This window comes from Pan troglodytes, chromosome 19 (genome assembly GCF_028858775.2).
Source record: "Pan troglodytes isolate AG18354 chromosome 19, NHGRI_mPanTro3-v2.0_pri, whole genome shotgun sequence".
NCBI lineage: Eukaryota > Metazoa > Chordata > Mammalia > Primates > Hominidae > Pan > Pan troglodytes.
Window position 1 is genome coordinate 89,343,535 of NC_072417.2, and position 14,559 is coordinate 89,358,093.

At 49.8% G+C, this 14,559-nt stretch overlaps 1 protein-coding gene across 5 annotated transcripts in view; it reads right to left on the reverse strand.

Moving 5' to 3' along the window:
- Nucleotides 1-12,540, reverse strand: part of PRPSAP1 (phosphoribosyl pyrophosphate synthetase associated protein 1) — a 45,737-nt gene extending 33,197 nt beyond the window's left edge. Inside the window, exons 1-3 of one of the 5 annotated variants that reach the window (XM_063799354.1) lie at nt 12,416-12,540; nt 6,838-6,890; nt 2,998-3,064 (exon numbers count right to left, since the gene is read on the reverse strand). Coding sequence is in view for 1 of the 5 variants with exons in the window: in XM_016932950.4 (XP_016788439.1) it covers nt 2,998-3,064; nt 6,838-6,890; nt 11,833-12,002 (290 nt within the window). In the remaining 4 variants the exon portion in view is untranslated. Of the gene's footprint in view, nt 1-2,997; nt 3,065-4,838; nt 4,961-6,837; nt 6,891-11,403; nt 11,577-11,832 lie in introns of those variants that run through there. The other 4 variants (XM_016932950.4, XM_063799355.1, XM_063799356.1 and 1 more) reach the window with 4 other exon arrangements.
- Nucleotides 12,541-14,559: the final 2,019 nt, after the last annotated feature.

The following is a 14,559-nucleotide window of genomic DNA, read 5'->3' on the forward strand; positions in this document are numbered from 1 at the left end:
GCTCACGCCTATAATCCCAGCACTTTGGGAGGCCGAGGCGGGTGGATCACGAGGTTAGGAGATCGAGATCATCCTGGCTAACATGGTGAAACCCCGTCTCTACTAAAAATACAAAAAATTAGCCGGGCGTGGTGGTGGGCGCCTGTAGTCCCAGCTACTTGGGAGGCTGAGGCAGGAGAATGGCGTGAACTCGGGAGGCGGAGCTTGCAGTAAGCCAAGATTGCGCCACTGCACTCCAGCCTGGGCAACAGAGTGAGACTCCGTCTAAAAATAAAAGATGGAGAGTCAAACAAAACCACCAGGCAAAAAAGACTCCAGTCACCAGGAGGCAAACAATACAAAACCAAAACTGCTGGAGAAAATGTGAATTCGTATATCCTCAATGAGGGCAACGCAGCCCCTTCCCTCAATACCACAGGGCATGGACCCTCACAACCAGAAATTTCTTAGGATCTTCCTACAGATACACCTGAAACACCGACAATATGATGTACATACGATGAGGCTCACAGCAGCCTCTATTATATCAGCATAAGACTAGAAACAAACTGACACACAAGAGACTGAATAAACCGATGCATCCACACAAGACGTCATGAAGCAGCAGGAAGACAAGACAACAGGAACACAGCTTCCTTCCGAGGTACCTGAATCTCATCATAGTGAAAGAGCCATCATGGTGAAACCCAAATTGAGGGACATTCGACAAAGTAATCGGTAAAACGTCAGTCTTCAAATGTGTCAAAGTTTTCAAAGTCAAGGCCGGGTGTGGTGGTTCATGTTTGTAATCCCAGCACTTTGGGAGGCTGAGGCGGGTGGATCACTTCTTAGTCCAGGAGTTCAAGACCAGCCTGGGCAACATGGCAAAACCTCATCTCTACTAAGAATACAAAAAATTAGCCCAGGATGGTGGCACACACCTATGGTCCCAGCTACTAAGGAGGCTGAGGTGGGAGGATCGCTTTGAGTTCAGGAGCTTAAGGCTGCAGTGAGCCATAATCGTGTCACTGCATTCCTGCATGAGTGACAGAGCAAGACCCTATCTCAAATTAAAAAAAAAAAAAAAGAAAGTCAAATAAAGGCCATGAGGAACTGCTCCAAACTAAAGAAGACTGAATAGGGCTGGGCGCAGTGGCTCACGCCTATAATCCCAGCACTTTAGGAGGCTGAGGCAGGCGGATCACTTGAGGCCAGGAGTTCGAGACCAGCCTGGCCAACATGGTAAAACCCCATCACTACTAAAAATACAAAAAAATTACCCGGGCATGGTGGCAGGCGCCTGTAATCCCAGATACTCGGGAGGCTGAGGTAGAATCACTTGAACCCGGGAGGTGGAGGCTGCAGTGAGCCAAGATCACACCACTGCACTCCAGCCTGGGCAACAGAGTGAGACTCCGTCTCAAAAAAACAAAACAAACAAAAATGAAACATATAAAGCATCCAGCACACTGGTGGCACACTCAGTGCCATTCTTATTACTAATATGGTCTGGGGAATGTACACTGATCAGGACATGAAGGTCTGGATCTTTCAGAGACACAGATGGTATAATGGCCCACTCCCTGTCAGGCGATGAGAAAGGAGATAGTCCCGCATAGAAGCATGAACGTTCTCACTCAAGCAGGCCAGGATTCCCCAGGTGTCAGCCCCCTGCCCTGAGGGAAGCAAGGGCGACGATCTCTGAAACAGAGATAGGCTAGAAACAGGCCACGGCGCAAGATAAAATGCAGTGCAAAAACCTCTCTTGATGGGTATGAACCAGGAGCAGTTTATGCACCACACGTAACAACTAGAAGCTTTTCAGCAGAGCTGAGCTGACGGACACTGGCCCGGGGTCAGTGCAAACCATGGGAAAACCCTTTGTCCTTGAGGAGTTTAAAACTTGGGGAGTGGTGGCTCACGCCTGAAATCCCAAAACTTTGGGAGGCTGAGGTGGATGGATCACTTGAGGTCAGGAGTTCAAGACCAGCCTGGCCAACATAGTGAAACCCTGTCTCTACTAAAAATACAAAAATTAACTGGGCATGGTGGTGGGCACCTGTAATCCCACCTACTAGGGAGGCTGAGGCAGGAGAATCACTTGAACCCAGGAGGTAGAGGCTGCAGTGAGCCAAGACTGTGCCACTGCACTCCAGCCGGGGTGACAGAGTGAGACTGTCCCAAAAAGAAGCCTGGAGAGAAGTAAACAGGTAACAGTACAGTGTGACAAATGGTAGGAATTCCAAAAGACAGTAATTGTATTTGGGGAAGCATTTAGTTTAACATGCAAACGAATGTGTAACTTTTTTTTTTTCTTTGGTGAGACAGTCTCACTCTGTCGCCCAGGCTAGAGTGCAGTGGTGCGATCTCAGCTCACCTCTGCCTCCTGGGTTCAAGCACTTCTCCCGCCTTAGCCTCTCAAACAGCTGGACTACAGGCGCATGCCACCATGCCCAGCTAATTTTTGTTTTTTGTTTATTTTGGTTTTTTTTTGAGATGGAGTCTTGTTCTGTAGCCCAGGCTGGAGTGCAGTGGCACGATCTCGGCTCACTGCAAGCTCTGCCTCCTGGGTTCACGCCATTCTCCTGTCTCAGCCTCCTAAGTAGCTGGGACTACAGGTGCCCGCCACCACGCCCAGCTAATTTTTTTGTATTTTTTAGTGGAGACGGGGTTTCACCATGTTAGCCAGGATGGTCTCGATCTCCTGACCTCGTGATCCGCCTGCCTCGGCCTTCCAAAGTGCTGGGATTACAGGTGTGAGCCACTGCGCCCAGCCAGCAATTTCTGTATTTTTAACAGAGACGCGGTTTCAACATATTGGTCAGGCTGGTCTCGAACTCCTGACCTTGTGATCCGCCCACCTCGGCCTCCCAAAGTGCTGGCATAACAGGCGTGAGCCACACGCCCGGCCTGAATATATAACTTTTAAAAACACTAAGTTGTTGTTCATATGAAAAGATAATCAATTATATTGTTAAGGTTTTTACAGAAAAGAGATAAAGTAGTCAGTCCTCTTACCTGGGTATTGTCTGTATAATGAAAATATCTTGGCCACGAACAGATTCTTTTATTTCAACTCTTGTTTCTGAAAAATAAAAATGTTCTAAAGTTTTAAGAAAAGCTCCTATGTTAAAAAGGAGAAAAAAGAAAAACAAAAGCACTTCATGCCGGGCACGGTGGCACATGCCTGTAATCCTAGCACTTTAGGAGGGCTGAGGAAAGCAGATCACTTGAGCACCAGAGTTCAAGAACAGCCTAGGCAACATGACAAAATCCTGTCTCTACAAAAAATACAAGAATTAGCTGGGCGCGGTGGCTCACGCCTGTAATCCCAGCACTTTGGGAGGCCGAGGTGGGCAGATCACGAGGTCAGGAGATCAAGACCATCCTGGCTAACACAGTGAAACCCCGTCTCTACTAAAAACACAAAAAATTAGCCGGGCGTGGTGGCGGGCGCCTGTAGTCCCAGCTACTCGGGAGACTGAGGCAGGAGAATGGCGTGAACCCGGGAGGCAGAGCTTGCAGTGAGCCGAGATCGCGCCACTGCACTCCAGCCTGGGTGACACAGCGAGATTCCGTCTCAAAAAAAAAAAAAAAAGAGTTCTTCGAGACCAGCCCGGCCAATATGGTGAAACCCTGTCTCTACTAAAAATACAAAAATTAGCCAGGCATGGTGGCGCACGACTATAGTCCCAGCTACTCAGGAGGCTGAGGCAGAAGAATCACTTGAACCTGGGAGGCAGAGCTTGCAGTGAGCCGTGATCGCGCCACTCCACTCCAGTCTGGGTGACACAGCGAGATTCTATCTCAAAAAAATAATTAGCTGGACATGGTGACACGTGCCTGTAGTCCCAGTGGGAGGATCACCTGAGCCAGGGAAGGTCATGGCTGCAGTGTGAGCTGAAACTGTGCCACTGCACTTCAGCCTGGACAACAGAGACCTTGTCTGGAGAATAAAAAAAAAAAAGCAGAAAAGCAAAGCACTCATGATGCAACAGCTAGAAACATTTGGAAGGAGTAAAGATTAATCTAAACCAACATTTTATCTGGGGCAAAAGAATAAGTCTTGGAGCAGTATGAAGAAGAGGAAGCGAGAATGACCCCCGACTGAGCGCAGTCCGTGCACCACCACTGCATCCCGCTCCCAGTGCCTACATCCGGCTGCTTTCGTTGCCACCATGCCCAAGAGAAAGGCTGAAGGGGATGCTAAGGGAGATGAGGCCAAGGTGAAAGACGAACCACAGAGAAGATCTGTGAGGCTGTCTACTAAACCTGCTCCTCCCTCCAAAGCCAGAGCCCAGGCCGAAAAAGGCCACTGCAAAGAAGGGAGAGAAGGTACCCAAGGGAAAAAGGAAAAAGCTGACACTGGCGAGGAGGGGAATGACTCTATGGGAAGTGGAGATGCCTGAACATACCAGGCACCTGCTGGAGATGCTGAGGGAAGCGTGTGCATTTTGGATAACTGTGTACTTCTGGTGACTGTACAGTCTGAAATACTATTTTTTATCAAGTTTTATAAAAACGCAGAATTTCTGTTTTCTAAGCTATGTTGTTAGCACACAGAACGCTTCATTGTTGTTCTGGGGGAAGTAGCATATGTCATGAATAGAATGTCTCCGAAGCTGGATTGATGTGGAGAAAGCACCTTTCCCTTCTAGTTTTGAGAGATTTCCTCTCGGCTCCCAGGAAGAGGGGCTCCCTGACTTTGACACACATGGCCACCTCAGCACACAAAAGCCTTGTGCTCTGAAAAAACAAATTTGTTTCTATGTCCTCTTCTCCCTTTCCACCTTTCAGCATGGACTTAAATCCCTTAAAGCCAGACATCTGTTGGCACCTGACCCCCCATAATTGATTACCAGTGTGGCAGGCAATCTGGACCTTCCAGTGATGCCACTGAGATGGCGCCCCTCAAAAGAGTAGTAGTTCCGTTTCTAGACTGTGGATCTTCAGATAAACTCTGCCATTTTCATTTCACTTCCTGAAAGTCAGGGTCAGCTTGTGAAAAGTTGTTAAACAACATGCTAAATGTTCACTGAGTTTTACAGTGGCTTTCTGATTTTTGGTAGTGCACTGAAAAAGGGAGTTTGGCTGGGCACGGTGGCTCCGCCTGTAATCCCAGCACTTTGGGAGGCCGAGGCAGGAGAATTGCTCAAACCTGGGAGGCAGAGGCTACAGTAAGCTGAGATCGCACCACTGCACTCCAGCCCAGGCGACATCCTTATTATTTTTTCAACAAATGCTGAAGCCTCCTCCATGTCAGGAACTGTACTGGGAACCCCAAAATGCAGGACTTGGACGAAGGGACAAAGACTGACCCAGGAGAGATGATACAACAACAAGGCCAGCAAACCCTCCAGGCCCAATATGCCAGAGACGCTAGCCATGACGAAGGAGAAAGAACAATGGGGCTGGAAAAAAGGGCCTCACTGCAATCCAGAATGAGCAGCGCAGAAGGGGGTTTGGGAACATGGGAAGATGTGGGATCCGAGTGTGCCAAGCAGAGGGGCAGGCAGTTAGTCCACTTAGAAAGCAGACAGAGTGGGCCAGGCGCGGTGGCTCATGCCTGTAATCCCAACACTTTGGGAGGCCAAGACGGGTGGATCACCTGAGGTCAGGAGTTCAAGACCAGCCTGACCAACATGGCAAAACTCCCGTCTCTGCTAAAAATACAAAATTAGCCGGGTTTGGTGGCGTATGCCTGTAATCCCAGCTACTTGGGAGGCTGAGGCAAGAGAATTGCTTGAACCTGGGAGGTGGAGGTTGCAGTGAGCCAAGATCATGCCACTGCACTCCAGCCTGGGTGACAGAGCAAGACTCCGTCAAAAAAAAAAAAAGAAAGAAAGACAGAGTGAGGGGAAAGAGAGAGACAGGAGGTCAGAGAGCCAAGGGGCCAGGACTTGCAGGACTCTGGATTTCATTTCTTACTCGCTAAAGAGTCTGGAATTTATTCTAGCAGTGACAGGAAAGCCACTGGAAGATTTGAGGTTGGGAAGGGTTTCATCTACTTGTTTTAAAAAGACTGCTGGCTACTGTGTGAAGAAAACCGTGGCAGGGCAGGAGTGGCCACGGGGAGGCCATGGCATCTGTTTTGGAAGGTGTCTAGCAAGCAGCAAACGGCAGGCTGGACTGAAGTGGGAGCAGCAGAGGTTGTGAGAAGGGGTCAGATTTAAGATGTATTCCAAAGTCAGAGCACACAAGATGTGGTAATGGGTGGATCAACGATGAGGCAGGTAAAGGGGTAGAATCTGGATTCCCAAAGGGCCCCATGTGATTGCTAAAAAGACTGGACCCCAGCCTAGAGGGTAGGAGTAAGGAAGCAGTAGTAAGAAAAAATATTTGCATTTTAGAAATAACGTGGTGGAAGCCGAGCGCGGTGGCTCACGCCTGTAATCCCAGCACTTTGGGAAGCTGAGGTGGGAAGACTGCTTGAGCTCAGAAGTTCAAGACCAGCCTGGCCAACATAGTGAGACCCCATCTTAATAAAAATAAATAAATAAATAAATAAATAAATAAATAAAGGCTGGGCACAGTGGTCATGCCTGTAATCCCAGCACTTTGAGATGCCGAGGTGGGCAGACCACCTGAGGTGAGGAGTTCAAGACCAGCCTGGCCAATGTGGTGAAACCCCATCTCTACTAAAAATACAAAAATTAGCCGGGTGTGGTGGCGGGCGTCTGTAATCCCAGCTACTCAGCAGGCTGAGGCAGGAGAATTGCTTGAACCTGGGAGGCAGAGGTTGCAGTGAGCCAAGATAGTGTCACTGCACTCCAGCCGGGGCGACAGAGTGAGGCTCTGTCTCAAAAAAACTAAATAAATAAAAAATAATTTTAAAAAAAAGAAATAATTTTAACTTACCTCCATTGGTCTCTTGATATACAACAGACTTCCCCAATTCAGCACCAAGGCGCCTATAGATCAAAAAGAAAAAGGGAAATTAAGATTTGTCTTTTTAAAAAAATTCCAGTTCATATGCATATGTCTAATAAAAAGACTCAAATAATTAAGCTGCCATTCTTTCCAAAAAATAATTCAGAAAATCTAATTCATTAAACTAAAATTCTGCTGTCACTCCATAAGCAGCTCACCACGTTGTAACATACTGCTTTACCAGACAGAGCTCACAACCCATGGTTAATGTCTGGTGCGTTGTTCTTTGAATAGTAATTTTCTTGGAAAATCACTTCCAAATACTTGGTTACAAGCAATGATTTCAATAACACACACCAGAGATAAATGCCTGAATTATCAAAAGCATAGAGAAGGAAAGAGGCTTCAGCACTCTGACCAAATGTGGTGTGGATCTTGTTTGGATCCTAATTAGAATAAACCAAGTGTAAAAAGCCATTTTTGGCCGGGCGCGGTGGCTCATGCCTGTAATCCCAGCACTTTGGGAGGCCAAGGCGGGCGGATCACCTGAGGTCGGGAGTTTGAGACCAGCCTGACCAACATGGAGAAACCCCGTCTAAAATACAAAATCAGCTGGGCGTGGTGGGGCATGCCTGTAATCTCAGCTACTAGGGAGGCTGAGGCAGGAGAATTGCTTGAACCTGGGAGGCGGAGGTTGTGGTGAGCCGAGATCGCGCCATTGCACTCCCGCCTGGGTAACAAGAGCAAAACTCCGTCTCAAAAAAAAAAAAGCCATTTAAAAAAATAATCAGAGAAAAATGGACAAAGACTAGATACTACATAATATTAAGGAATTAATAGTAGTGTGAGGTTTTAAGTCCTGATTAGTAAGCATTACTCTTTTTACAAGTGAAATGATATGATGTAAGGGAATCTGTTTAAAAATATTCCAGGCCGGGTGCGGTGGCTCACGTCTGCAATCCCAGCACTTTGGGAAGCTGAGGTGGGCGGATCACCTGAGGTCAGGAGTTCGAGACCAGCCTAACTAATATAATAAAACCCTGTCTCTACTAAAAATACAAAAATTAGCTGGGTGTGGTGGCGAGCGTCTATAATCCCAGCTACTCAGGAGGCTGAGACAGGAGAATTGCCAGAATCCAGGAGGCAGAGGTTGCCGTGAGCCGAGATCACACCATCGCACTCCAGCCTGGGCAACAGGAGCGAAACTCCATCTCAAAAAATAATAATAAAAAAAATAAAATTAAAATCTCCAGCCAGGCCAGGCGCAGTGGTTCATGCTTGTAATCTCAGCATTTTGGGAGGCCAAGATGGGCGGAACACTTGAGGCCAGGAGTTCGAGACCCGCCTGGGCAACATGGAAAAACCCTGTCTCTACTAAAAACACAAAAATTAGCTGGGTGTGGTGGTGGGCACCTGTAATCCCAGTTACCTGGGAGCTGAGGCACGAGAATCGCCTGAACCTGGGAGGCGGGGGGCTGCAGTGAGCCAAGATTGTGCCACTGCACTCCAGCCTGGGTGACTTTATCTCAAAAAAAAAAAAACAACAAAACTCCAGCCAGGTATACACATACAATGGAATATTATTTGGCCTTAAAAAAAGAATAAATTCTGCGGCCAGGCGCAGTGGCTCATGTCTGTAATCCCAGCACTTTGGGAGGCCGAGGCGGGCGGATCACGAGGTCAGGAGATCAAGACCATCGTGGCTAACACGGTGAAACCCCATCTCTACTAAAAATACAAAAAATTAGCCGGGCGTGGTGGAGGGCGCCTGTAGTCCCAGCTACTTGGGAGGCTGAGGCAGGGGAATGGCGTGAACCCAGGGGGCGGAGCTTGCAGTGAGCAGAGATCGTGCCACTGCACTCCAGCCTGGGCGACAGAGCGAGATTCCGTCTCAAAAAAAAAAAAAAGAATAAATTCTGGTATGTGCTATGACATGAGGGAGCCTTGGACAAGGTATGCTGAGGAAAATAAGCCAGACACAGACAAATGCTATGATTCTATTTGTATGAAGTCCCAAGAGTAGGCAATTCATAGAGACAAAGTAGAATGAAGGCTACCAGGGAATGGGGACTTCGTATTTAATGGGTACAGAGTTTCTGTTTGGGATGATGAAAAGTTCTGGAAATGAATAGTGGTGATGGTTGTACAACACTGTGAATGTAGTTAAAGCCACTGAAGTGTACACTTAAAAATGGTTAAAAAGGTAGGCCAGGCACAGTGGCTCATGCCTGTAAAGGCGGCACTTCGGGAGGCCAAGGTAGGTGGATCACCTGAAGTTGGGAGTTTGAGACCAGCCTGACCAACATGGAGAAACCCCATCTCTACTAAAAATACAAAATTAGCGGGGTGTGGTGGTGCAAGCCTGTAATCCCAGCTACTTGGGAGGCTGAGGCAGGAGAATCACTTGAACTCGGGAGGCGGAGGTTGTGGGTGAGCCAAGATGGCTCTATTGCACTCCAGCCTGGGCAACAAGAGCAAAACTTCGTCTCAAAAACAAACAAACAAACAAACAAAAAACGGTTAAAAAGGTAAACTTTATGTTATGTATATAACAATTTTTAAAAATACTCCAGGTGGGCCGGGCGCAGTAGCTCACGCCTATAATCCCAGATCGCCTGAGGTCAGGAGTTTGAGACCAGCCTGGCCAACATGGTGAAACCCATCTCTACTAAAAATACAAAAACTAGCCAGGTGTGGCCGGGCGTGGTGGCTCACGCCTGTAATCCCAGCACTTTGGGAGGCCGAGGCGAGTGGATCACGAGGTCAGGAGATTGAGACCAACCTGGCTAACACAGTGAAACCCGTCTCTACTAAAAATACAAAAAATTAGCTGGGCGAGGTGGCGGGGGCCTGTAGTCCCAACTACTCGGAAGGCTGAGGCAGGAGAATGGCGTGAACCCTGGGGGCGTAGCCTGCAGTGAGCCGAGATCGCGCCACTGCACTCCAGCCTGGGCGACAGCGAGACTCCGTCTCAAAAAAAAAACAAAAACCAAAAAACAAAAAACTAGCCAGGTGTGGTGTCGGGCATCTGTGATCCCAGCTACTTTCGAGGCTGAGGCAGGAGAATCGCTTGAACTTGGGACGTGGAGGTTGCAGTAAGCCGAGATGGCACCACTGCACTCCAGCCTGGGTGACACAAGACTGTCTCAAAATAAATAAAACAGATAAGATAAAACAAAATCTTACTGAGCGACAAGTAAAACAGGTAAGGGAAGTATTTATGAATATGTATCATTTATAGTAATTCAAAATCTTTCGGGAATTTGCCAGGAAAGAATCTAAAACAAACAAACAAAAAAAAACCCTCACTGACTTTTAAAATGTGCCCTGCTCCCCTCTGCTCTCCCTCAAGGTCAGGTAGGGTAAATCTGAACCACTAGATACACACAGAAGCTTCGTTTAAAGTCAGTGTTTTCGTTGGCCTCAGAAAGAAAGACAAACAATCAGGGGTTAGAAATAGAAACTAGGTAGTAGACTGCAAAAGGATTGATTTGTTTTTTTAACATTCTTCCAATCTCCAAAACTCCAACTATTAAAAAAAAAAACAAGCAGAGCTGAAAAAAAAATGACTAAAGTTTTCCCTTTCTTCTACATTTCCCCCCAGAAGTTTAAGATATATCCCTGCAATCATTTGTCAACCCTAAAAAAGTAAAGAAGTAACTCTATGAAAACTGTTTAAAATGTGAAAATGGCTTTAAATATTAAAAGACGAGCTATTCATTTTATGTCTTAGATTTCTAACAAGTGTATGTAGAAAGGGCATATAAGGCTCCTCCTTTATATCAGAGCTCTGGGATTCTCCAAAAGAGCCAACTAGAAAAGAGGCCATTTCACCGGGCGCGGTGGCTGAAGCCTGTAATCCCAGCACTTTGGGAGGCCGAGGCGGGCGGATCACGAGGTCAGAAGATCGAAACCATCCTGGCTAACACGGTGAAACCCAGTCTCTACTAAAAATACAAAAAATGAGCCGGGTGTGGTGGCGGGTGCCTGTCGTCCCAGCTACTTGGGAGGCTGGGGCAGGACAATGGCGTGAACCCGGGAGGCGGAGCTTGCAGTGAGCCGAGATCTCGCCACTGCACTCCAGCCTGGGTGACAGAGCGAGACTCCGTCTCAAAAAAAAAAAAAGAAAAGAAAAAGAAAAGAGGCCACTTAGTAAACAACTATTCAGAGGGCCACTATGAGCCCCTACTCTGCTAGAACCAGATACTACTTCTACATTATCCCGGTCATACAATATTCTCAATCATGCCCATTTCACAGATGAGGTTCAGGGAAATCAAGTCTCTTGCCCACTGACACAGAGCTAGTAAGTGGCAAGGCTGGGAGGGCATCTCAGAGCTGTCAGACCCCAAAGGCGACTTGAGACCAGGGGCTTGGTTGGGTTAAAGACACAAATGACTGATCTTATCCCAAGCTGATTTACAAAGCAGGGTCAGGCCTGTCATTTCTACCACCAGCTCCGGCCCATCTGCCTCCCTGGAATTGCCTTCTTCGCACTGCCAGTCCCACCTTTGCTCTGCGACCGCACCTGCCCCGTCGGATCCCCCTACTCACAACCACGCCCGCGGGTCTCACTGCAGTGAGACTTGACAGTGGCGGCGGTCAGATTCCCAGGTCAACTCCAGCCGTGGGAAAGGAAGCCAAGCCCTGAGCCCCTTTCCCCAAGACACGCACTCCGGGGGCTCCAGAAAGCTCGGCCCGCCCCGGGGTGTGGGACTGCGGAGACTAAAGGCAGGCAGGCCGCGGACCCAGTCACGGGGCAGGGGGCTGAGGTCACCGAGAGTCCGCCCCAAGCCTCCCAGCTACAAAACCGGGGAGCGGGGGGTGGTATCCGTCACCTCCAAGCTTTGTCCGGCTGGGAAGGCCCGCGCCTCCCGCCCCAGGTGCAGGAGGTGGGGCTGGTGGAGGGGAGCGGGTCCCTCCGGGCGCGAAGGAGAGCTAGGCGCCGCCGCCCCCGGCCCGGCCCTCCCACCGCCCCCTTACTCTGTGATGCGCTTGGCCAGCTCCGTGCAGGCGGCCGTGGAGTTGGCCGAGAAGACTCGGTAGCCGGTGCGAGCGGCATTCATGGCCGGCGGGGGAACGGGGCGGGCGCGCGGGACGCGGAAAGCCGAGGACGCCGAGAGCGGGGGCAACAGCAGTAGCTTCTTGGGCATCGTCCGGCCCGCGGCGCGGTTACGACCGGCCCCGCGCGGGGCTGCACTCTGAGTGCTTCCGACTGCGAGACCCCGGTTCGGGTGGGGAAGGCGCTGAGAAACTCGGCGCAAGCGGGTAGAGCTCCGAGGTCCGTGCCCTTGCGCACCCCACACCACTGACTACAGCGGCCGAGCCTTCGCAGCGCCCCGCGCCGCCGCCTCAGAGCCAGAGGCAAGGCCACCGCCCCCTCCGGGCATCCGAAGAGCGTCGGCTAGAGCGCCCTCAGGCCGCCATCTCGGATGAGGGCAGGGAGCCTGGCGACTCTCTAAAAGCCTGTTCTTCCGAGGGGCATGTCACAGGTTCGCCCCGCCCCTGCTTTGACCGCTTCCACGGGAGCTCTTTCGGTCTCACTTTCTTGGGAGGAGCAGCCTACCTCGGTAGTGGCCCCAGGTGTTGCCAACTTTTTGGCCAGGACCCAACATGTCCGCCTCCGAGGAGGTATACGATCTAGCTCTGCATGTCTATGGTAGCACAGCGCCCGCCCCACGAGGCGCGTGCGCCGGCCGGAGATTAATTTGAAAAGTAGAGGGTGGGGGTTCTTTCCAGCTGGTTGACCGCAGTACTGAAGCGGCCAAAAGGTGGTCTTCTCCTGAGCCTGATCTTTCAGGCGTTTCCGAACAGATCCCCAACCCTGTGTCTGCGTGTAAGGCAAGGTTCCCTGAACGTGCCAAAGGCCCTCTTGCCGGTATTCGCTTTCAATCAAAAAAGCCCACCTTCCCCTCTTTCCATATGCGCCACCCCTCCGAGACCCACTCGCGATGCGTCTGCTCCACGGTCTTTCTGGTGACCTCAACCACAGTAAGCCGCCCGGCCCGCGGGACTGTGCCACACGTAGATGCTTGCATTTTTTAAATTTTTGTTGTTGTTGTTATTGTTTTGATGCTTGCATATTTATGTACCTTTGCAAACATCTATTTTCCTAACTAGGATGTAACCCATTTTACGGCCACATCGTGAGTTCCTTTTTTTTTTTTTTTTAATTTTATTATTATTTATTTATTTTTTGAAATAGAGTCTCGCTCTGCCGCCCAGGCTGGAGTGCAGTGGCGCGATCACGGCTCACTGCAGCCTCTACCTCCCGGGCTCAAGCCATCCTCCTACCTCAGTCATTCAAAATGCCGACATTACAGGCCTCAGCCATCACGCCCCGCCAAGATCGTGTATTCCTGAGTGCTCCGTGTTACCCAGTGTATAGGGCAGTGTGTGGGCTCCAGAGGCCCGCAATCAGTACTTGTTGAAGTAGAAAGTAAAGCCCAGGGAAGCATTTGAGATCTCTAGTTATCAGCTGCACCAGAACTTGAGGGGAGGAGAGGTGCCTCTCACATTGACAGTACCATCTTCTGAGAATGTCCTTTAGAGACTCTGCTTGTGGTGACATTGGGCTTGAGGGAGCAGTAGATTGTGACTCAGCATGTCGTGAAGGACCACAAGTCTGAAGCTACAGGATTTGGAAGTTGAGCTGCCCTGAGCCCGCAGCTGCCTGGCCCCTATTCCAATAGCTCTCTAGAAAAAAAAAAAAAAAAAAAAAAAAAAAAAGGACAGTGGGTGCACAGCCTAGGCCAAATTATTTAACCACTGCACACATGTCCAGCTCACAGACCCTGACAAAAACCTTGTTACCTTCTTAAAAAAAAGGGGGAATGGGATAGGTGCAGTAGCTCATGCCTGTAATCCCAGCACTTTGGGAGGCCGAGGCGGATGATAATTTGAGGTCAGGAGTTCAAGACCAGCCTGGGCAACATGGCGAAACCCAATCTCTACTAAAAATACAAAAATTAGCCAGGTGTTGGCTGAGCGTGGTGGCTCACTCCTTTAATCCCAGCACTTTGGGAGGCTGAGGTGGGTGGATCACCTGAGGTCAGGAGTTTGAGACAAGCCTGGCCAAGGTGGCAAAACACTGTCTCTACTAAAAATACAAAAATTAGGCTGGGCATGGTGGCTCATGCCTGTAATCCCAGCACTTTGGGAGGCTATGGTGGGTGGATCACGAGGTCAGGAATTCGAGACCAGCCTGGCCAACATGGTGAAACCCTGTCTCTACTAATAATACAAAAAATTAGCCAGATGTGGCCGGGCGCGGTGGCTCACGCCTGTAATCCCAGCACTTTGAGAGGCTGAGGCGGGCGGATCACAAGGTCAGGAGATCGAGACCATCCTGGCTAACACGGTGAAACCCCGTCTCTACTAAAAATACAAAAAATTAGCCGGGCGCGGTGGCGGGCGCCTGTAGTCCCAGCTACTCGGGAGGCTGAGGCAGGAGAATGGCGTGAACCCGGGAGGCGGAGCTTGCAGTGAGCTGAGATTGTGCCACTGAACTCCAGCCTGGACGACCGGGCGAGGGCGCGACTCTGTCTCAAAAAAAAAAAAAAAAAATTAGCCAGATGTGGTGGCGCGGTGGCACACACCTGTAATCCCACCTACTCAAGAGGCTGAGGCAGGAGAATCGCTTGAGCTCGGGAGGCGGAGGTTGCAGTGAGCTGAGATCAGGCCACTGCACTCCATCCTGGGCAACACAGC